The 23641-nt window shown below is 38.8% G+C and overlaps 1 protein-coding gene and 1 long non-coding RNA gene across 4 annotated transcripts in view; one reads left to right on the top strand and one right to left on the bottom strand.

Moving 5' to 3' along the window:
* NALCN (sodium leak channel, non-selective) overlaps positions 1 to 23641 on the bottom strand; it is a 313018-nt gene that overhangs the window by 165642 nt on the left and 123735 nt on the right. For all 3 annotated transcript variants that reach the window (XM_032314978.1, XM_032314979.1, XM_032314980.1), the window contains one exon: positions 14875 to 15006. In XM_032314978.1, the coding sequence (XP_032170869.1) occupies positions 14875 to 15006 (132 nt within the window). The remainder of the gene's footprint in view (positions 1 to 14874; positions 15007 to 23641) is intronic.
* LOC116574280 overlaps positions 1 to 23641 on the top strand; it is a 45203-nt gene that overhangs the window by 15039 nt on the left and 6523 nt on the right. The gene's annotated exons all lie outside the window — the stretch shown is intronic.

Here is a 23641-nt window from a genome sequence, read left to right as displayed (position 1 = left end):
TCTCTATTCTGTTCCATTGATCTATGTGTCTGTTTTTGTGCCAGTACCATGCTGTCTTGATGACGACAGCTTTGTAATAGAGCTTGAAGTCCGGAATTGTGATGCCACCAACGTTGGCTTTCTTTTTCAATATCCCTTTGGCTATTCGAGGTCTTTTCTGGTTCCATATAAATTTTAGCATTATTTGTTCCATTTCTTTGAAAAAGATGGATGGTACTTTGATAGGAATTGCATTAAATGTGTAGATTGCTTTAGGTAGCATAGACATTTTCACAATATTTATTCTTCCAATCCAGGAGCATGGAACATTTTTCCATTTCTTTGTGTCTTCCTCAATTTCTTTCATGAGTACTTTATAGTTTTCTGAGTATAGATTCTGTGTCTCTTTGGTTAGGTTTATTCCTAGGTATCTTATGGTTTTGGGTGCAATTGTAAATGGGATTGACTCCTTAATTTCTCTTTCTTCTGTCTTGCTGTTGGTGTAGAGAAATGCAACTGATTTCTGTGCATTGATTTTATATCCTGACACTTTACTGAATTCCTGTATAAGTTCTAGCAGTTTTGGAGTGGAGTCTTTTGGGTTTTCCACATATAGTATCATATCATCTGCGAAGAGTGATAATTTGACTTCTTCTTTGCCGATTTGGATGCCTTTAATTTCCTTTTGTTGTCTGATTGCTGAGGCTAGGACCTCTAGTACTATGTTGAATAGCAGTGGTGATAATGGACATCCCTGCCGTGTTCCTGACCTTAGCGGAAAAGCTTTCAGTTTTTCTCCATTGAGAATGATATTTGCGGTGGGTTTTTCATAGATGGCTTTGATGATATTGAGGTATGTGCCCTCTATCCCTACACTTTGAAGAGTTTTGATCAGGAAGGGATGCTGTACTTTGTCAAATGCTTTTTCAGCATCTATTGAGAGTATCATATGGTTCTTGTTCTTTCTTTTATTGATGTGTTGTATCACATTGACTGATTTGCGGATGTTGAACCAACCTTGCAGCCCTGGAACAAATCCCACTTGGTCGTGGTGAATAATCTTTTTAATGTACTGTTGAATCCTATTGGCTAGTATTTTGTTGAGTATTTTCGCATCTGTGTTCATCAAGGATATCGGTCTATAGCTCTCTTTTTTGGTGGGATCCTTGTCTGGTTTTAGGATCAAGGTGATGCTGGCCTCATAAAATGAGTTTGGAAGTTTTCCTTCCATTTCTATTTTTTGGAACAGTTTCAGGAGAATAGGAATTAGTTCTTCTTTAAACGTTTGGTAGAATTCCCCCGGGAAGCCGTCTGGCCCTGGGCTTTTGTTTGTTTGGAGATTTTTAATGACTGTTTCAATCTCCTTACTGGTTATGGGTCTGTTCAGGCTTTCTATTTCTTCCTGGTTCAGTTGTGGTAGTTTATATGTTTCTAGGAATGCATCCATTTCTTCCAGATTGTCAAATTTATTGGCGTAGAGTTGCTCATAGTATGTTCTTATAATAGTTTGTATTTCTTTGGTGTTAGTTGTGATCTCTCCTCTTTCATTCATGATTTTATTTATTTGGGTCCTTTCTCTTTTCTTTTTGATAAGTCGGGCCAGGGGTTTATCAATTTTATTAATTCTTTCAAAGAACCAGCTCCTAGTTTCGTTGATTTGTTCTATTGTTTTTTTGGTTTCTATTTCATTGATTTCTGCTCTGATCTTTATGATTTCTCTTCTCCTGCTGGGCTTAGGGTTTCTTTCTTGTTCTTTCTCCAGCTCCTTTAGGTGTAGGGTTAGGTTGTGTACCTGAGACCTTTCTTGGTTCTTGAGAAAGGCTTGTACCGCTATATATTTTCCTCTCAGGACTGCCTTTGTTGTGTCCCACAGATTTTGAACCGTTGTATTTTCATTATCATTTGTTTCCATGATTTTTTTCAATTCTTCTTTAATTTCCCGGTTGACCCATTCATTCTTTAGAAGGATGCTGTTTAGTCTCCATGTATTTGGGTTCTTTCCAAACTTCCTTTTTTGGTTGAGTTCTAGCTTTAGAGCATTGTGGTCTGAAAATATGCAGGGAATGATCCCAATCTTTTGATACCGGTTGAGTCCTGATTTAGGACCGAGGATGTGATCTATTCTGGAGAATGTTCCATGTGCACTAGAGAAGAATGTGTATTCTGTTGCTTTGGGATGAAATATTCTGAATATATCTGTGATGTCCATCTGGTCCAGTGTGTCGTTTAAGGCCTTTATTTCCTTGCTGATCTTTTGCTTGGATGATCTGTCCATTTCAGTGAGGGGAGTGTTAAAGTCCCCTACTATTATTGTATTATTGTTGATGTGTTTCTTTGATTTTGTTATTAATTGGTTTATATAGTTGGCTGCTCCCACGTTGGGGGCATAGATATTTAAAATTGTTAAATCTTCTTGTTGGACAGACCCTTTGAGTATGATATAGTGTCCTTCCTCATCTCTTATTATAGTCTTTGGCTTAAAATCTAATTGATCTGATATAAGGATTGCCACTCCTGCTTTCTTCTGATGTCCATTAGCATGGTAAATTCTTTTCCACCCCCTCACTTTAAATCTGGAGGTGTCTTCGGGCTTAAAATGAGTTTCTTGGAGGCAACATATAGATGGGTTTTGTTTTTTTATCCATTCTGATACCCTGTGTCTTTTGACAGGGGCATTTAGCCCATTAACATTCAGGGTAACTATTGAGAGATATGAATTTAGTGCCATTGTATTGCCTGTAAGGTGACTGTTACTGTATATGGTCTCTGTTCCTTTCTGATCTACCACTTGTAGGCTCTCTCTTTGCTTAGAGGACCCCTTTCAAGATTTCCTGTAGAGCTGGTTTGGTGTTTGCAAATTCTTTCAGTTGTTGTTTGTCCTGGAAGCTTTTAATCTCTCCTTCTATTTTCAATGATAGCCTGGCTGGATATAGTATTCTTGGCTGCATGTTTTTCTCGTTTAGTGCTCTGAAAATATCATGCCAGCTCTTTCTGGCCTGCCAGGTCTCTGTGGATAAGTCAGCTGCCAATCTAATATTTTTACCATTGTATGTTACAGATTTCTTTTCCCGGGCTGCTTTCAGGATTTTCTCTTTGTCACTGAGACTTGTAAATTTTACTATTAGGTGACGGGGTGTGGGCCTATTCTTATTGATTTGGAGGGGCGTTCTCTGAACCTCCTGAATTTTAATGCTCGTTCCCTTTGCCATATTGGGGAAATTCTCCCCAATAATTCTCTCCAGTATACCTTCTGCTCCCCTCTCTCTTTCTTCTTCTTCTGGAATCCCAATTATTCTAATGTTGTTTCGTCTTATGGTGTCACTTATCTCTCGAATTCTCCCCTCGTGGTCCAGTAGCTGTTTGTCCCTCTTTTGCTCAGCTTCTTTATTCTCTGTCATTTGGTCTTCTATATCACTAATTCTTTCTTCTGCCTCATTGATCCTAGCAGTGAGAGCCTCCATTTTTGATTGCACTTCATTAATAGCTTTTTTGATTTCAACTTGGTTAGATTTTAGTTCTTTTATTTCTCCAGAAAGGGCTTTTATATCTCTCAAGAGGGTTTCTCTAATATCTTCCATGCCTTTTTCGAGCCCGGCTAGAACCTTGAGAATTGTCATTCTGAACTCCAGATCTGACATATTACCAATGTCTGTATTGATTAGGTCCCTAGCCTTCGGTACTGCCTCTTGTTCTTTTTTTTGTGTTGAATTTTTCCGTCTTGTCATTTTGTCCAGATAAGAGTATATGAAGGGGCAAGGAAAATACTAAAAGGGTGGCAACAACCCCAGGAAAAAATGCTTTAACCAAATTAGAAGAGATCCAAAATCGTGAGGGGGGAGAAAGGGGATAAAAAGAGGTTCAAAAAGGAAGAAAGAAAAAAAAAAAAAAAAAAAGAAAAGAAAAGAATTAAAAAAAAAAAAAAGTAAAACACCTAAGAAAAATGTAAAAAAGAAAAAATATATATATTAGATAAACTAGTAAAAAATCGTTAAAAAAGAAAAAGGTTACAGTTAAAAAAAAAAAAAAATTTTACCCGAAGGTGAGAAAAAAAAAAAAAACAAAAAATGAAAAAGAAAAAAATTAAATTAACTGCAAGACTAAAAAAAAATCACAGGGAAAAAGCCATGAGTTCCGTGCTTGGCTTTCTCCTCCTCTGGAATTCTGCTGCTCTCCTTGGTATTGAAACTGCTCTCCTTGGTAGGTGAACTTGGTCTCGGCTGGATTTCTTGTTGATCTTCTGGGGGAGGGGCCTGTTGTAGTGATTCTCAAGTGTCTTTGCCCCAGGCGGAATTACACCGCCCTTACCCGGGGCCGGGGTGAGTAATCCGCTCGGGTTTGCTTTCAGGAGCTTTTGTTCCCTGAGCGCTTTCCGTAGAGTTCCGGAGGACGGGAATACAAATGGCGGCCTCCTGGTCTCCGGCCCGGAGGAGCCGAGAGCCCAGGGCCGCACTCCTCAGTGCGCCCTCAGAGAACAGGGCCCAGTTACTCCCGTCTGCCTGACCTCCGGCCGCGCTCCGAGCTCTCCGAGCCTGCGACCAGTTCAAGGTAACACCGAGCTGTGAGCTTACTGTCGGCTCTGTCTCTGTAGCCGGCTTTCCCGTTCCAATACCCGCAAGGTCTGCGACACTCAGACACCCCTGATCCTTCTGTGACCCTGCGGGACCTGAGGCCACGCTGAACCCGCGTGGGCTTCGCCCCGGTTTAGCCTCTGGAGCGATGTCCCTCAGCGGAACAGACTTTTAAAAGTCCTGATTTTGTGCGCCGTTGCTCCGCCGCTTGCCGGGAGCCGGCCCCTCCCCCCGGGGTCTATCTTCCCGTCGCTTTGGATTCACTTCTCCGCCGGTCCTACCTTTCAGAAAGTGGTTGTTTTTCTGTTTCCAGAATTGCTGTTCTTCTTCTCTTCGATCTGCCGATGGATTTTCAGGTGTTTGCAATCTTTAGATAAGCTATCTAGCTGATCTCCGGCTAGCTGAAGCAGTCTCAGCCTGCTACTTCTCCGCCATCTTGACTCCTCCGGTCTGCTCCTATTTTCAAAGTTAATTTTCCAGCATTCATGTAAAATGGTTGCAGTGGGTTTTGGTAATTAATTGCCACCATGTTTAAGGGCTTTCCTTTTGCTCTGCTTACAGGATTTTAGCTTTTAATTTACTGAGCCAAAGAAATATATTACAGGAGTCTTTGATGTTGACCATTTATATATTCCTGGAATAAATCTTAGATGGTAATGCTAGCCTGTTGGATTTTATTGAATAACATGTTACTTATAATACTTGTAACTATTGTCATATATGAAATTGGTCCATAATTTTACCTGTACTATCATCATCAAGGTTTTGGTTAAGCTTACGCTAGCTTTCTCAAATGTATTGTGGAGTTTTCCATCTTTTGCATGATCTGTAATTTCTCAAATAAAATAAGAATTATTTCATCTTTGAAAGTAGGTACAATCCATGGGAACTCCAACCCCATGTGTAGGCATGTTTGTGTTGACACATTTTCAGTAAAGCTTACTCTTTTTCTAATAATCTGCAGTCAAGGTCAAAATTGAAAGTTTCCTTATCATATCCTCCTGAGGGTGGACTTTTTCCTTCTTTCACTAAAATACAGACCTCAGGTTCCCATGTTATGTGGGGGTCTCTATTCTGGCACCTCACCTTCGCAGGTTCTTCTATCCTGGTTATAGCTCTTAAAATCGCAAGTTTTAGATGACAAAGATAAGCAAATGTCGTCAGAGTAGCCATTGGTGTTAGTGCCCATCTCATGTTCTGCACTTACATCACAATTTTTGGCCTTGAGGATATTCCTAAATTTTTTGCATGTCCTGCTAAGCATTTAAAATACAATAATATTTTAGTTGTAAGTTTTAGTTGTTTCATCGAGAGATGATTTTCAGCCACCTTTTGGGGCCACCTTGTATGTGTTTCCTATAATCAATACACTATTTGAGTTTGCATTTAAGCATAATCCGATTTTCTAGGTCTTTTGAGAGGAAAATTCAATCTGTGCATATTTGATGTGCCAAAATTAGCCTTGGTCTTCTTTCCAATTTTTTGTATGTCATTGCTATAAATTTTTCTTGTCGTTTCTGACATGGTGAAACTGTTGCTAATTTCTTCCCCCCTTGTTAATTTGGACATTATACTTTCCTTTTCCTCCAGTTCAATTCACAACAGTCATAAATCAATCTATCCTTTTTTATTATTGCATCAAATTTGAGTAATTGTAAGCTCCTCTCCCACACAAATTTGCTTGCTCAAGCATTCCTTACACCCCCACCATTACACAGAATGCTTCTATCACCCATGTTTCATGAGTATCATGCCCCTTCCTAAATCCTGCTTTTTTGGAGATTGTTTACACATTTACTTCTAGTTTCTTGAACCATAACTACTTTTTTCTGAAGGATTCTCGTGTGACATTTTTATTGTCATCTTTCATTTGGATTGGACACCTACCTCTCTTCTTTCCTTGTCAGCCTCTCTGGTCTACATCTCCTTTTCCTTTGCTACTTCTCCAATATACTTATGATTAGCATACTTTAGAATAGTTTGCTCATATAAATATCACAAGTTGTACACTCTTTTAAGCTTTCCTATTCAAAATTCATTTTTCCTTCTAATTTTTTATTTGAATTCTAGTTAGTTAACATATAGTGTAAAATTGGTTTCAGGAGTAGAAGTTAGTGGTTCATCACTTACATGTAACAGCCAGTGATCATTATATCAATACTTTAATTGATACCTTAATTAATACTTTAATACCCATTACCCACCAAAATGCATTTTTACCATGGACATGACTATTGTTGCTGCATACAGATCCTTTGCTCTCAATAGTCTATGCATATATTAATTCACTGCCTTCTACCTTCCAATATTGTAGATGAGTTGTATCTGATGCACAGTACAATTATTTTGTTTTTCCTGATTTTTTAACCCTGCTGAGAGGCTTAAACATTTTTCCTTATGCTTGCAACCAAGGAAGGTCACCAGGACATGCCTAGGAATTTTTTATTTTTTTTCATTTAATCTCCCTGAGATTTAGTGACTCCTTTCAAGCTACTGATTTATGCTTTTCCTCAATTTAGGAACATTTTTCTCTCATTATTAATTTTCTTCTATCCATTCTCTTTTTTCTCCAGGAGCTTGTATTGGTCACATCAGAGTGGTTAGTCTCTTTCGCTTTTTCCTTCATGATTTCTGCCATTTCTTTGAGGTCTCCTACCACTTTATCTTCTGTATTAATAATTCTTTCTCAATGTCAACCACGCCCTTTTTCAGCTCTTTTTTTAAAAAAAGTTTAGCTAAAGTTTCAGAAAGTTTGTTTTGTGTCTTAATTGCCTGTGCTTGAGACATTAAAAAACAAAACAAAACAAAACAAACCCTCCTGTCTTCCATCAATTATACTTGTTTGGGAAACTCCTATACTTGTTCATCTTGGTTTTCTGAGTTTCATCCTTAGTTTCTGGGTCCCTTTGTATGAGAATAATTTTAATTTGCATGTTCATGACTGCTTTTTTTTTTTGTCTTTTAGGATCTATTGAGCAGTAACAAATGAGAACTTGTAGGGGGGACTGTGATTTTTATGGTAAGTGACCTAAAAACCCATGGTCCTCTGCTGGGCAGCAAGGAGGGAGCTGCCTTTTGTCAAGGCTCATTCTAGGCTGGTGGAATCCATTTCCAACTGCCTCTACCTGGAAACAATTAAGCTTCTAGCGAGGCTCCTTTCCTGGCTCATCAACATCAGTGGGATTTTTTGGATCTCTCTGGACCACAAGCAACCACGAGGCAGGTGTAACTCCTGTGCAGGGTCAGCCCCAGACAGCCAAAGGATCCAAATCTCTGCCATAAGTTTTTTGTTTGTTTGTTTTGTTTTAAAATCTTTTTGTTTTATTTATTTATTTATTAACATATAATCCATAAGCTTTAACAAAGAGGCAAGTTTTCTCCAGCTCTGGTTTCTTAGTCTGGGTCTTGTAACAATATGAAGACCATTGGGGGAATCACTGGAGAAGCTGACACAAGAGGGGTCTGTCCTGACGGTCCAACCTGCAGCTGTACCTGGCTATTGTATTAGCAGAGGGAACAATGACAGGCACCCACACATCTCTCTCTAGGCTTCGCCTGTATTTTCAGACTTTCTTTCCAAAGGAAAGAATGAAATCCATATCAAAGTGTCCTTTTTTTTATTTTTTTAAGTTGGGAACTACTGATAAATACCTGAAATATATCCAACTAGATTGTCAAATTATATATAAATACAACTAATCACTTTACTAACTTTGCATTTGCTATCAAAAGACAGATGGAATGGTCTCTTTAAAGGATCATAATTCATGATTAAATATGCAGCTGGATCCATTTGCATTATTATTTGCTCAGTGGGAAAATCTATGTGCTTTTCAAACCTACCAAGAGCCACTAAAAATGCATTTAGCAAACTGTTATGTGATTATGTGTAAATACCATATTCCCACTCATTTTCCTACTGGAGTTCCTAATTCCAGTACTTGTGGGATCCAATCCCTCATTTTAACATAATTTGTTAATTATTATAAGCTAACTCTCCGGTTCTCTGAGAAACAGTAATCCCAAGGTGGTAAAATTTTTATGAAAATTGTTATACATGAAAATATATGTAACTTGGTTATAACTAGGGATTACTCTGGTGTAGGGAAGAACTATGTCAGGAATTAAAGGAGTGATTTAGGAAAATCAAATTAGCTTACATGTTCATGAAGTATTCTAATGTAGGCCAGAAGGTTTAGTGCTGCATTTCAATTCAGAGGAATATCACAGTTCAGAAGCAGTGGAGTAGAACAGTGCGGGGGAAGCTGTAGCAACCCTTCTCAGTGGGTGGCTCCAGCCCATGTCCGGGAACTGAGCCTTGACAATAGCTGAACAGGGAGGAACTTGCCAGGGTCATGCTGTTGGCCATACAAAAGGCAGAAGGCCCCAGGGCTGCCTGCAGAACCTAGACACCTGAAGGAGTGCTCATAAGAATCAACTAGAAATGTGTCCATTTTCAGGCTTCCTCTAAATCCCAGCCAATAGTGCAACCCCACAGGAGGGTGGATTCCCACTCATCACTACTGGTCTGGGAGGGCACGTGCCACTGCTGTGCTCCTTCCCTCTGCAGCTCCCACATGGACAAGGTCCATGGGACCTTTCCTCTGTCTCCGATCCCTGCAGCACATGATCCGGTGTGTGAGTGCTTACAAGTTGAAACTCATCTTTTCAAGAGTGAAGCTAAATGATAAACTTCCCGTAAATATTGTCACATTCCTTAAAACAACTTGGAAACGGTACGTGAAGAAAACAAATATTTTTCTCCCTACAATTTTCCTAAGTCAGTGTTTTCCAATCCTTTTTTTTTTTTTTTTAAACACCCCTCCTCCCCAGCCAGGGGTCTTTTTAGATATTTTGTTTCTAATCACCACCCATATGGAATTTTAATACCACAAATGTTATATATCTGTCTACCTACTTTATATGCCTATCTCTGCTATATAAATATAAAGAGTAAGATTTTTTTTTTTTTTTGCCTCCCTAAAAACCAATTGTTACCCCTTTACAGGTGTTTTCACTCCCTGTTGAAAATGCACACTCTATAGATATATCTGGTTTCATGTCACCATAGCAAATTTTAACAAATATTTTCAGGAGTGCAGGTTATATGAGTTCTTTAAGCAAAGAACTACTCTTCGTTATTTCTTCTCCAAGTTTTTATTTCATAATAATACTCATGCCATTTCATATATACCATAATGCACCCTCTTGTCCTCAAGAAAATTACCAATAATGGAATGCAGATTTAAAAATTAGAGGAGTTATTCCAAAAAAACAGTATTATATTTGTTTCCAGGAAACTATGTCACTAGTGAAAATATTTTTTTAGAGTGAAAAGTATGAGAAATTGATTTAAAAAGCTTGTTTACTAAAATAACTTGCAATTTGATTTGTGAGGCTAACAGGTAAAACAGTAAGATGAATGCCAAATTTCTGAGGCTAAGGAGAAAAATAACCAAATGAAAATGACATGCATAATGTAAATACTACAATAGAAATCGTTCTGCCCTTTTAATTCAATGAATAATGTATGAGCATTTATAGGTGACAAATTATAAATGAGTTGATTGTGCCGTGTGGTTCTGAGAAGATAAAATGGTAGAGATGCTGCCCAAATATAGGAAAGATACTTGAAATATGTTATCCAAGATTTGTGTTTCGGTCTCTATTTCACACTTCCATAGGAACATAATGGATATTAATGAGAAAATGAATGCAAATTTGTCACAAAAAAAGATTAGAGAACACAAGTCATAAGATATCCAATTCAGGTAACTCTCTTCTCCTAAATGAAATTCAGATTAAATAACATCAAAATAAATGCTTATCTGCATCCCTCTAGAGGTGTCTGTAAATCCCCGCTCTTAGCCTACAGTGTACCTTCAGTGTTCCACATAAACAGTAAACTTCTGAAATGGATCATGGAATAGTTGAAAAGGTCATTATTATATTATTTTTCACCTAACAGGGTCCTGTCCAAGTCCTTTGGAAGAAAGGACCAAAAATATTATTGTCAGAACAAGCTTATTTAATGAAAGTTTTCCAAAAAGGAAATTAAACTTAATGATAATCTGAAAGGCTGCTGTTATGGCAAATGAGTCACTTTCTTAATTTGGTCATTTCTTGTGATTAATGAGGTGAAATATGGGTGTCACATTTTGTTGGAAGTTAAATAAATGGGTCTTTCATTTAATTTTATTTTAACAAATATCATAAGGCCAAATGTCCTCAGAGGGACACAGAAGCTACTCTTCTAGAAAAGATTAGTTTTTGAAAGATGGCAAATAGTCCATGCTTTAAGAAAGCCTTTCTGCTTCAAACACACAGCTGCCATAGAGAAACAGGAAACCAGAGAGACATCTTGGATCTAAACAAAGTAAACCTCTCTCCTGACCAGAAATGCTGTTCTTTATTGCTGGCTTCATTGTACTAGCTCTCCCATCAATTTGTGACTTTCTTAAAAGAGGAATTTGGAGGGCTCCTGGGTGGCTCATTGGGTTAATTCTCTGCCTTTGGCTTTGGTCATGATCTTAGGGTCCTGGGATGGAGCCCTGCTTTGGGCTCTTTGCTCTGCGGGGAGCCTGCTTCCCCCACCCCCCAACAGCCTGTCAAATAAATAAATAAAATCTTAAAAAAAAAAGTGAAATTTTGTTAAAACTGTTAATCTTCTTCTGTGCATAACACTGTGCTGATAAGTTTCTGTTAAACGTATAGTCTAGTAGATATACCTTTATATTTATATGTTTTTATATAACAAGAAAAAAGTACTGTTCAAGTTTTAGTACTTAAGAGAATGAGACTATCCATTTATATTCAATATAAAAATGTGATTTTGTGTATAATACTACTAACAATGTTTCATCTTAGATCAGAATTAAAAATGAAAACTCTTACCAAAGAAAGCAAATTCATCTTTTCACGTGTATACATAGCCTTAAAGAACAAAGAAAAGTTTTTCCTGTTTCTTAACTAATTTTTAAATTTAGGTTAGTATAGCAAAACTGGTCTCCAGCTATATAACAGAAGCTAAGCAGCTTAATTTGTACTTAAAAGTTATTTTTTAGACTGCAAGATGATTCTAACAGGTACAGTGGTTTATTTTGGATTTTTTAAAAAGATTTTATTTATTTATTTGACAGAGAGAGGGAGATCACAGAGTAGGCAGTACTTAATAAGTACTTAATAACTACTAAGTATAAGTAGGCAGAGAGGCAGGCGGTGGGGGGGGTGGGGAAGCAGGCTCCCTGCTGAGCAGAGAGCCCCGTGCGGAGCTCAATTCCAGGACCCTGAGATCATGACCTGAGCCGAAGGCAGAGGCTAAACCCACTGAGCCACCCAGGCGTCCCTATTTTGGAATTTGAAATTATCCTGGAATTTGTGGGAACTCAAGAAATTACTTCTCTGAAAGCACAGGGCCATGTGTGATCTATTTTAAAAATAAACTTTCTAAAATATCATATTATGCTATTGCCTTAAATACTGAATCATGATAACCCATACACTTGAATTTCTGTTATTACAGCTATTTTAAGAAGTAAATAGGGCAATGAATTCTTTTAAAGTACTTGGGAACATAAAAGAATCTCCCCCAAATGACAGTTATTATTTTTGTTAGTATTAGTATATTTGAATTTAACACATAAAGATGTTAGTTGACATATTCTCTGTTCTTATAGTTCAAGCCAAAGTTGAGAACAATTGCTTATTTTTATAAATACAGTTTTATTGGCACACCACCACTCTGAGCCCACACTCATTTTTGTATAACAACGGTAGGGTTGAGTAGCTGAGACAAAGAGCATGTGGCCTGAAAAGCCTGTGAAGTTTATTATCTGGCTCTTTAAGAAAAACGTTGCTGACTTATCCCTGTTCACTGAATCTGCTTCCTATGTCCTTGCCTCAGCTGGTTCTGTCCCAGCGCATGGCTTCCTCCACAGCCCTTTCTAGAAGGGGATGCTCATGCTCCAGTGTCCCACATGGCCCATGGAGGATAGCATGTGGATGAGGAAGAGATGTCTTGTCTCTTACTCCTCAACACCCTTTAAGTATAATCCATCAGTTTAAGACATCCTCTCATCTGACCCTCCCTGTGGCTGCCATTCATTAATCTCTCCATCAGGTCTTCCTATGTACCCCTGCCTACACTCCTTCCCCAAGAACTGGCCTCACACAGAATGAGTTCGATGTCATTGTGAAGATTTTAGCCAACATCTTAGTTTGATAGCTCCCTGCCATCTTGCCTGGACTCCATCATTATGTTTGAGACAATCATAACTATGTAACACTTCATAGTTTATGTTTAGTTATCCAGCATTTTTCTGAAATCCTAAATTCTTGGTCCCACTTTCCTTATAACCTGCAGCCCACTGACAGACACTTGAAGCAGGTAGAGTGTAAATATTCCTCCAGGAAGCTCTCAACTATCTTCATATTAATGGCTTGCTAGAAGGAAAAATAACCTTACCTTGACAAAGACAAGGCCTCAGCTATCCTGTGAGTCTTCTTTAACATAAGAAAATCCTTTTGAAACCTCTCTTTTCCTTACTTCCCCCAACTCCCAATTATGTAAGCAGCCACCCCTCACAACCCTGGGGCAGCAGCTCTTTCTGCCCAATGGTCCTGTCCCTCTGCTTTCATAAACCACCATTTTGCACCAAAAAACCCAAAACTTTCTCTAGCTCTCTCAGCTCCACCAGCCTGGAAAATCTCCAGAGATGCCTCCGTCTCAGTGTTGCCTTTCTCCTTTTTATGTGAGGCTAAAAAAGACACAGACCTATCTAAATGGGTATCATTATGAATTTGTAGCTTCAAAATTCAGCGGGTCTTTAGCATTGGAATTAATGTATCTTTAATTGCCTTATTCTTACATTCTTCACAGGGTCCATACCTTCCCATTTGATAGTCTTATTATCGGGCTGGATATAGACCTTGCTTTCTACTCCAGACAGAAATCACTTGACTGGGATTCTTTCAATGTTCGAATCCTTGCATTAGAAATTCACCTGCAAATATTACTATTGGCCCATGTTTTTCTGTGCTTTTAATGACAATTCAATCATTGTGTGCTGGATCTACAGCAAAATTATACCCATTTTTCAAGTGTCAGGCTGTATATAATTTCTTCATGAGCTCCTGTCATTGGTACTCCACAGCATAAAACACTTGCTCTTTACTGTCTATGTTTCTTGCTAAACTGTAAGCTCCATGTTCCACACTGTAATTAGGAGCATCACATCACAGTAGAAGTTTAATCTAAATATTTTCTTACAGACAACAAGCCTCCAAGAAGAGGGGAATTCATAAGTGACTCCTTAAAAATTTCTTGATACCCACATGGATGTTAACATTCAATAGGTATATGCCATCAATTCTTTTTCTGAAAAGTTTATGTGTGAGTGGATTCAATTTTTATTAACCAAATCCATCTTTAAATGTACTGGAAGAATTCTAGATATCTTAGAGAACTCAATTATATGGCAAATTGATTTTTTTTAACATGGAAAATGCTTTTACAATAAAAATAGTCAAATTATTATTTTTCTGTCTTTTAAGTTTAATTTTTCATATATCCTATTTCTTAAAGTGTAGTTCAGCTGTGTATGTATACCTCGCTTAAAAGATAAAAGGGTTTTGAAAGGGTCATATGTCAACCAATTTTTCCACAAACATGTATCACTGAATTCTGATGTGTATCTTAGAAATAATTCTTCACAATAAAAAAGTGGTCTCTGGATGCCATTAAAATATTTAAGAATCAAAAAAAAATATTTAAGAATCAACTATTAACAAAGTCACTCAATTGATAAGAACTATTCCAAAACTCTAGGATGGTATGTAGAGCGCTAGAAGATGCTTATTTAATCACTAAACCTACCTGCTCCTTGGTATCTTCAGCGCAGAGGGTAACACCTCAGTTTCTAGCACAGAAATTATCACATCGCATTGTTCAATTTCCCTCCTGCCCTCTCTGTGGTATTACTGAACTAACTGGCTTACTTATCGTCTTTTGAATCTGTGCTTGCCCACCCGTAGTAGGAAACAGACGGACACAAAGTAAGAAAGGGGGAGCACACGAGAGCGAGCGCTGAAGAGTAAGTAAGAGCAGGGGAGAGGAGTTTCCCTGGCAACGAGACACGAATCCGAGGGTGACAGAGAATGAGCCCGGCAACACAATGACCAAAGAAGCATTTAAGAAGCAGACAATGATTCAGCTTTGGTCAAAGTCAAGTACTTAAGGAACTGATGTAAATTTTCCTACTTGTAAGAGGCACCGTCTGAGGCTGAACTTCACCTTGCGCACTGATGTGCCCCCGAGCTGGCCGCTTACCTCTGCGAGATAGAACTCGTCGTACTGCCTCCTGAAGCTTTCTCCTTTGTGGTAGTTGCTCGCGGCCACTATCACATCCACAGTCACCATGCTCAGGATGAACATGTGGAAAACGGACGAGCGCATCATTTGCTGAGGAGGGAAAACACACAAACTCTAAACAGAGACAGAAGCCACTCTGGGCAGTTACCCCAATTTTAGAGAGATGAAAACAGAGGCTCGGCAAAGTTAAATAACTTTCTCACTATCACACAAGTCTTGCAGGTGGAACCACAATTTGGACCCAAGTCTATGCGCTACACGGAGGTGGCATAATTAGGCATTCAAAAATAATGGCTCTTATTATGATGGCTAGCTTGCATTCAATGCTTACAAAGTTCCCGGCCACACTCTAACCATGCTATTTACTTTAGTTCTTTTCAGCTGCACCGTAGCCCTACACAGCGGGATACATTACTCAGTTTTTCCAGTGAGTTCAGAGAGATTAAGTCATTTGCCCAAGATCACACAGCAAGTGCACAGTAGAAGCGGGCTCCATATCCAAGTCTGTCTAAAGTCCTTTCATGGTGGGGTAGACAATATATAAAAGGAGAGAGGACAGGCTGAAGGCCTCGCCAAAAAAGGAGAGAGAAGCTGGCTTATGGAAAGCACCTGAGTGTGTAACAACAAACCACTAAGTCCTACCCTTTGGCATCAAGGGATGCCCGGAGACTAACGCTGCCACGTGCGGAGGTCTTGTTTCTTCTTGGCATGTGGGGGCATGGATCCTTACATGTGATCTGACCTGAGAACGCTTCAATTGTTGCAACGAAAATCACCTAACTAAAGCAGAACCTGGGGATGGGAAAAGAGAAACAGGGCTGCCTCCTCTGAGCTGCTGTCTTATGCGCCCATAAGCGTTATCATGTGACTTCGCACGGCCGTCAATACCCCACACTTGTCACTAAGGACATGGGCTCAGAACCAAACTGCATGGAGCAGAGATTCGACCACATCCAAGGTCTGCGACCCTGGGTAAGCTAGCTAAGCCTCTCTGAGCTTCTGTCTTCCTCATCAGTAAAGCAGAAATAACAGTGGCCCCTCCAAAAGTTTTTACCATTTTAAATGAGTCAATATTTGTAAAGCACTTAGAGCAGGGCTTGCATATTAAATGTTCTATAAAACTTTGCAATAAAAATAAGTGCAATTTTGTGAATCCAGGCATTTTTTCCCCCGTCCAAGAATGGCAAGGTAACTGCCCAAGGTCAAAGAATCAATTATGTCTTATATTTGATGGAGTCCAGGACCAAGGGAGATAAATAAAAGTGATAAGATTTAATAATTTGAGAGATGTCAGAGTTATCAGAAAAGTAGATACTTAGTAAGGGTCTTTGTCACTGTGGCTGTGGAAGCATTACATCCATGTGCCTCTGACTTTATTTTACGGGTGATACGAAATCAAATTCCAGGACTGCCAACTGACATATTTAAAGGCACATCAATTCCTCACAGGAACTACTGACCTTCATAACCCTGATAAGCAAATCAGTCGGCATGTTTCTATTCTCATTAGAATTTGTATTGTTATTTGGCCTCTCTTGAATTCTGAGAGTCGCCTTCCATAACTATTATTCCCTTTCTATACTCTTTTCCACATAATGTTCTATTAAAAACATTTCAACTGAGTTTTTCTTTATCTGCATGACAGAAAAGCCACAACTCTCTCTTTCTATTTTCCTTAGCTGTGGATTTGTGTCTTAAGTAAACTGTTATTACTGAAAGATCCAAACAAAGCTTTTAGCCATGGCTGTCAAAAAAACTTTTAAATTGGTTTTGTAACTGTCACAGCTTCACTTTGGTGCTGTCATTATAATTAGGTTGTTTTTTGTCTGAATGTCTACGTGTCCCTGTTGGTACAGAGTCATTAAAATAATCACTTACAATGGATTTTGATACACTATAATCACTACTGCTTAGCCGACTTTCTCCAAAGTAATAACTTTCAAATATTAAATAAGAATTAAGGTGATCAGTATGTGCAGTAGCTAAATCTGAACATTAGAGCCAGTAACTCTGGCTTTGAAGTGAGAGCTAGTGACACGGTCCATGTCAGCTCAATTCAATCCAACGGATGTTGGCTGGCTGTCGGTTTCCTTAATTAAACAGAAGGCTAGAAACATTACAGTTAGACTCATGCTTGGATCTATAGTGCAGTACAAATTTACACCCTTTGATTTTTTATTTTTTCATAAAAATTAATGTAAAGAGAAATGTTAAAGTTGAGTCAGTTCCACAAAATATATAACTTGAGATTTTTCAGAATCATTTAACACGGATATGATATATATATATATATATATATATATATATATATACACACACACACACACCTATAAACACACATATGCATGTGTGTGTATGTATTTATACATATATGTATATATTTCTCTACATAACATAAAACTCTTTGAATCCTGCATATATATTCAACTTTTAAAGGTTCCCTTCAATTGCAATGTTATTTTGGTTTAATCAGACAAATTTTGCATGTATTTTTAGTTTGGCTTTGATCCAAGAAAAAAACAATTGTGTGTGACAGTTGGAATTACCAAAATACAAAGGAAAGACTGTAACAGAACCATCCCCAAGGCAATAGTATCTGTCAGGAATGCTCAAGAAGTTTACTAGCCAATGTGTGGTCCTTGGACCATGAGTTTCCTGGGAGCATATTAGAAATGCAAAGCATAAGAGATTCTTCATCTCGGGAAACAAACTGAGGGTTGCTGGAGTGGAGGGGGTAGGAGGGATGTGGTAATTGGGTGATGGACTCTCGGTGGGTATGTGTTGCGGTGAGCGCTGTGTATTGTGTAAGACTGATGAATCACAGGCCTGTACCCCTGAAACAAATAATACATTGTATATTAACAAAAAAAAAAAAAAGAAAGAAATTCAGGTTCTCAGGTCCTATCCCAGACCTCCTGAATCAGAATCTGCATTTTTAACAAGGTTACCGATAATTAATGTGTGTATTAAAAGTGTGAGAGGTTCTATTGCAGGGGACACTCCTTGAGTAGCAGTTTAAACTAGGTGACCTATAAATTTTTTCACAAATTCACAATTTCATGACTCTGAAAGTCTGTAGTCACTGAGTGGAATAGAGCAGTACTTGCTGGATATTATGGTAATATGTTTGGCTAGGCCATCACAAAATGAATGCTTACCTTCCCCCACTCTCCAACTCCAAGATTAAAACCCACCTATACCAGGTTCCCAAAGACCAAAGTATGCATTGGCTTTTTAATCATTTGGGTGAGTTTTATGAAGACCCCATCATAGACTCTTTCGTGAAGTCAGGTCGTGTCTAGAATCTGGAAAAGGCAAGAAAACTGTGTCTTCCCTAACCTCCAGAACTAATGCAGTCTTCCCGAGACCTTCATTTTAATGAGCTGAAACTCATTTTGGAGTTCTGACCTACAGAACTATAAATAATATGTTGTTGTAAGTCTGTCAGTTTGCGGTAATGTGTTACAGCAGAATAGGAATCTGATACAAATACTGTTTGTGATTTTGGCATACACCAGTTCAGTCGTCTCCTCTGAAACCTGACTGTACAGAGCGTCAGCACTAGGAAATTCTACCTCCCCAAAGGGCTTCACCCAAGGTGATATGCCAGCAGGGGTCTCTGTAAACTTCATTACCCCAAATGTAAACCCATTATGGCAACCAAGGTTTACAGCTTAACTTTGTTTCAGAACGTGTAATGAGACAATGGATCTGTAGCATGACACTGAGTCCCACTTCAAGCAGAAGAACGAGAAATGTTGCTTTTCTTTATGTTAGTTCCGAGTAACTAACCATGAAAGGAATGTTCCCAAGAGACTGTGAAGTCTTCACCAAATACGGACGGGGATCCTCACTCAATTCAAATTGACACCAAGATGTATTATCAAAACAGGACCACCATTTGAGTGCTTGGTTTGTGGCAAGTTTCCCCAAGCATGTTGCATGCTGATGTGAAGATCTCATTTAATCAACAGCCCCGTGTGATAGCTAGCTGTTTTGTGATCCTCTTTCACAACTGAAGAAAGTACAGGGTAAGGATAAGTAGACTTGTAAACTCATAGAGTTAGAAACTAGCCTCAGATATTTTGAGTCCAAAGTTGGTGCCCTCTTACCTTCTAACAGGCAGTCAAAATGCCTCTGATGCTGCTCTGTGTATTAAAGAAGAAAGAACAGCAGCTCCTTTGCTAAGTGTTTGTGATTAAATAGAGGGAACAAGTTTAAGAGCCTTGTATTTGAAATATGAAGATGACCCGTTTCTTACAGAAGGGGGTACCATCTCCAGGGTGGGGAAAAAAGTGTCAGTTTTGAAGACAGGCTGAGCTGAGTTCAAATCTTGAACTTAACCTCTTGTGACTTAGTGTTCGCACAAGAGAAATGAATGTGAGAGCACCTACATCTCTAGGTGGTAACGGGAATATAAATGAGACTATTTGGCATAGAGTCTAGCCCATAGCCAGCATCTTGCACTCTTACTGTATTTGAAAGCACTCTAAGCATTTAAAGGTAGAGATAGAATCAGTTGCTTGTGGGGAATGTAAGAAGGTACCACGCAAGAAATCAAACCAAAGAGATAACCAATCTTGAGAAGGACCATGAAAGTGTATAAACTTTTAGGGAAGTCTTATGCCATCCCAATTTTAGCTTGAGTGCTTCATAGGAGCTTTGTCTATTAATTTGTTCAGTAATTTTGCCTATAAAAGAGTACCTTAAAGATTCTGAAGACTCTGCAAGCAAACATTCATCAAAACTGTGGCCTTGGAGGCCACAATGAGGATAAATTAAGATAATGAATAGTATAGCAGCTCAGAAATCAAGTCTTTCTTTAAATTGCTGCTTGAAAGAATAAAATATCCTACCCTGGTAAACAAATTGCATGCATTGTACATTGTTATCAGCCATGTACTAAAAACTGTTTTAATTAGACCTCAAAAGAAACATATTTGGAACAATGCAATTACATGATAATATCCTCAGAAACCATCTTACGGGTACAGAGCCATGAGCATAAGAACAAGAGCATAATGTAAAAGACCAAGTACATAAAACCTAAAATACATCTCTCATGAGCAAGTGGGGCATTTTTCTCTTCCCGTATTTAGAAGACATTTGGGTATGTTACTTCTATAATCGATATATAAAATAATGCTGTCTGATATAGAGAACTGTTTAAAAAAGCAAATACCTTTATAACAAGATTTAAAAACAGAACCAGTAGATGTCCTTAGAAACTCTGCCTTTCCCATGCGTCTGCCCCTGGAGAAATCCCAAGTGACTTCCGTAAAAAGTACTGAAAGTCTATGATATCTGTGAGTCAGTCAAGCCCTGACTGGGTTGTTCTCTTTTCTGGATGGCAAGCTGGGGGGACTTCCCAAAGATGGAAGTCAAATTGTAGAAAGAAGGAAGAGGAGGTTAGTAAGACACTTTCATCTCTTGGTCAGCATGAGCCTGCCTATCTTTCACTCTACTCTGTAATAGTAAGGTTAGAAGTTAAATCATAAATTGCCAGGCAAATATTACTGTTACGAATATTTTTCAATGCTGACTCCACTGTGTAAGACAAATTCGATTTTTTTTCATTTATTTATTTTCAGCATAACAGTATCATTATTTTTCACCACACCCAGTGCTCCATGCAATCTGTGTCCTCTATAATACCCACCACCTGGTACCCCGACCTCCCACCCCCCCGCCACTTCAAACCCCTCAGATTGTTTTTCAGAGTCCATAGTCTCTCATGATTCACCTCCCCTTTCAATTTACCCCAACCCCCTTCTCTCTAACTCCCCATGTCTTCCATGCTTTTTGTTATGCTCCACAAATAAGTGAAACCATATGATAATTGACTCTCTCTGCTTGACTTATTTCACTCAGCATAATCTCTTCCAGTCCCGTCCATGTTGCTACAAAAGTTGGGTATTCGATTTTAATGAAAAGTAAGTGTATGCTCAGTGGAAAAGAAATGCCACTAAGAAGGACCAACTATAATGCTAACAAGTCAGTGACTCACACTTCTTCTAGCTCATGTGACAGAGCCGGAAGTGGAATGTACCTCCCTGTCTCCAGGGCCTCAGCAGTGCACCCTACTCTGACTCTTGACTTAGTCCCATGACTTGTTTTGGTAGCAAGACAATAGCAGAGCTAATGTGAACAGAGACTCCGAAAATAGTTGGGGGTTGAGACTTATTCTTGCAACTCCTGATACCTCACATCGACATTCCAGGCAGGCTTGCCACATGGTGCCCACGGGCCCCATCATCTCCTGTACCCTGCACATCAGCCATGCCCCAGAAGCAGAGATGCTAGCTGATAAGCTAGCCAGGGATGCTGGCTGACTGTAGATACAAGATGCACCCCACTGAGATCAGCTGAGCCACAAACTTGTGAGTAAAAATGAGTGTCTGTTTTACAAGCTGTTAAGTTTTAGGGGTGGCTTGTTTGACAATACACCCCCCAAGCCTGTTTCCTCACCCTAGGCACAGAGCTTAATGACAATACTTAGCCTGTTAACCTCAAAATGGGGCAGGAAGAGTGGTTCTCATCACCAGAGTGGAATGGAAGTGATGTATCATTTTGAATGGGACAATGAAGAAAGGGTGTGCCTTCTCCAAGCTATTTCTCTCTTCCCCTCCATAGTGACTTTGGAAATTAGGTGCTTCAGATGGGATTATAAAAAATTTTACTATATATAAATATAAATATAAATAAATATATATATATAAATACACACACACACCCATACATATATATATATATATTCTATATGTATAGAATACATATATGGGTGTGTGTGTGTGTGTGTGTGTGTGTGTGTGTGTATATATGCCATCTCTGATTGAAGGTGGTTGGGGAATACAGCCCGACGTGTGGTATGCTGGAGCTGCAATTGTGTACATCTTTCCCCAACTTCATGCTCAATGTCATGTTGTTAACTTGAAATTGGCCATAGTGGGAACACCATGGAAATTAATAAATGTTACCAGTCAGGACTCTCCCATTTCAAGATGGTTATTAAACATCTTAAACATTTGCGAGCACACCACTGGCCCAGGGCCAGCTGCCTCAGCTCTCTAGCACCTCCTTGTTACTCTAGGCTGGATGACACAAGTATCACCCCATTCTGATACTTAGAGACCCATCACGACATAATGTCAAGGGCACTCACACAAACCCTCTCACTCTTGATCCTATTTTTTAGATGTGTTAATGGGAATTAATTAAAACAAATTAGAACATTTAAGTTCAAGTAATTTTTTTTTAAGAGAGAGACAGAGAGAGAGAGAAAGAGAGAGAGAGAGATGGGGGGGCAGAGGGAGAGGGAGAGAGAGAATCTTAAACAGGCTTCATGCCCAACACATAGCCCAGTGTGGGCCTTGATCTCACAACCTTGAGATCATGACCTCAGCCAAAATCACGAGTAGGACGCTTAACCGACTGAGCCACCTGGGTACCCCTCAAGTTCTATAGCCTTCTATGTATGTATTCCAAGGAGCTGCACCATTCAGCCTTGGGCACAACAGGACCCAGAGTGATGACTGGTCGATGAGGCCACTGCATGCATTCCAGCAATAAGACTCCCTCAGTGACTGTCCCTTCCTCAGGTCATCTGATTTGGACTTAAGTCAATTATAAGTGAAATGCCAGACTGCAGGTGCTAACGTTTTTTGCCTTCTCACTAGCTTTCCACAGCCCATAGTGTTTCCAGTTAATCCCACCAGATTTTGACAAAAGGTGCTTTCTTCGTCTTAGTCATCGGTATTGTTGTGAATTTGTCTTCATGTATACTTCAGTGAGAAGTTAGGAAGGTCCCCAACAAGGCTGCTAGACAGGGGACCCATAAACTATGATGATTTTAAGGTCTATGGGCACTTCAATGGACATTCCCATAGCTAATTAAAATGTCTATGTAGAATCACTTCAAATATACTTGTATATGTTATTTTTATTTTTAGTATTAAATGGTGGACAAGTGAACATAACACTTTTGTTTTAAATTCAAGAGGGAATTCATAAATTTGAAAATGAGATTAAATAGCAGTCATTTTCAACAAATTTTAGATCTGACACAATGAAGGACGTCGGTTGTTACATTTGATGAATGCAGAGTTAAACAAGAATTTTTGACTCTATTGTATCTTGAAGTGGGAGATTCATTTTGAGATTCTTAAATTATTGAGGCAAGTGAGAAAAACAAATTTGAGGGATTGAAAAAATAGGCAAGAACTATATTGACTATGAAATGACACTTTTTTATTTTATTCTGTCCAAACCTGTCATCAGCCGTAGGGCATGGAGGGCGTCACACGGCTCCTCCAACCCCTTCAATGGCACTGATTGTGCTGAACACTGAGATAAATACAGAGCAGTCTAAAACCTTGGCTGAAGACTGGCTGCATATTTAACCCCAGAAATCAAGACTCAGAAGAAGAACAACGTATCCTTCATTTTTTTCCTAAGGTGATAATGTAACAAATATTTGATGGAAATTTGTCTCCAAAGACTGTATTATGAATGCCTGGCATAGGTTGGCAAATATCTCCTGATTAATATAAATATCGAGGCGTCATGGGACTTATTCAAACTGGAAGATGAAAACATACAACAATATAGGAAGTTAGTTTGGGATAATCTGAAACATAAATTATTTTAAGATGTTCTGAATATTTCTTTCTTCCAGTGAGGCCCCATAATCAAAGACTCAAGACCATTTAATCAATAGAAGATAGAT

Source organism: Mustela erminea, chromosome 15 (assembly GCF_009829155.1).
Source record: "Mustela erminea isolate mMusErm1 chromosome 15, mMusErm1.Pri, whole genome shotgun sequence".
In the NCBI taxonomy this organism is placed as follows: domain Eukaryota; kingdom Metazoa; phylum Chordata; class Mammalia; order Carnivora; family Mustelidae; genus Mustela; species Mustela erminea.
This window is presented reverse-complemented; position numbering and strand designations above follow the sequence as displayed.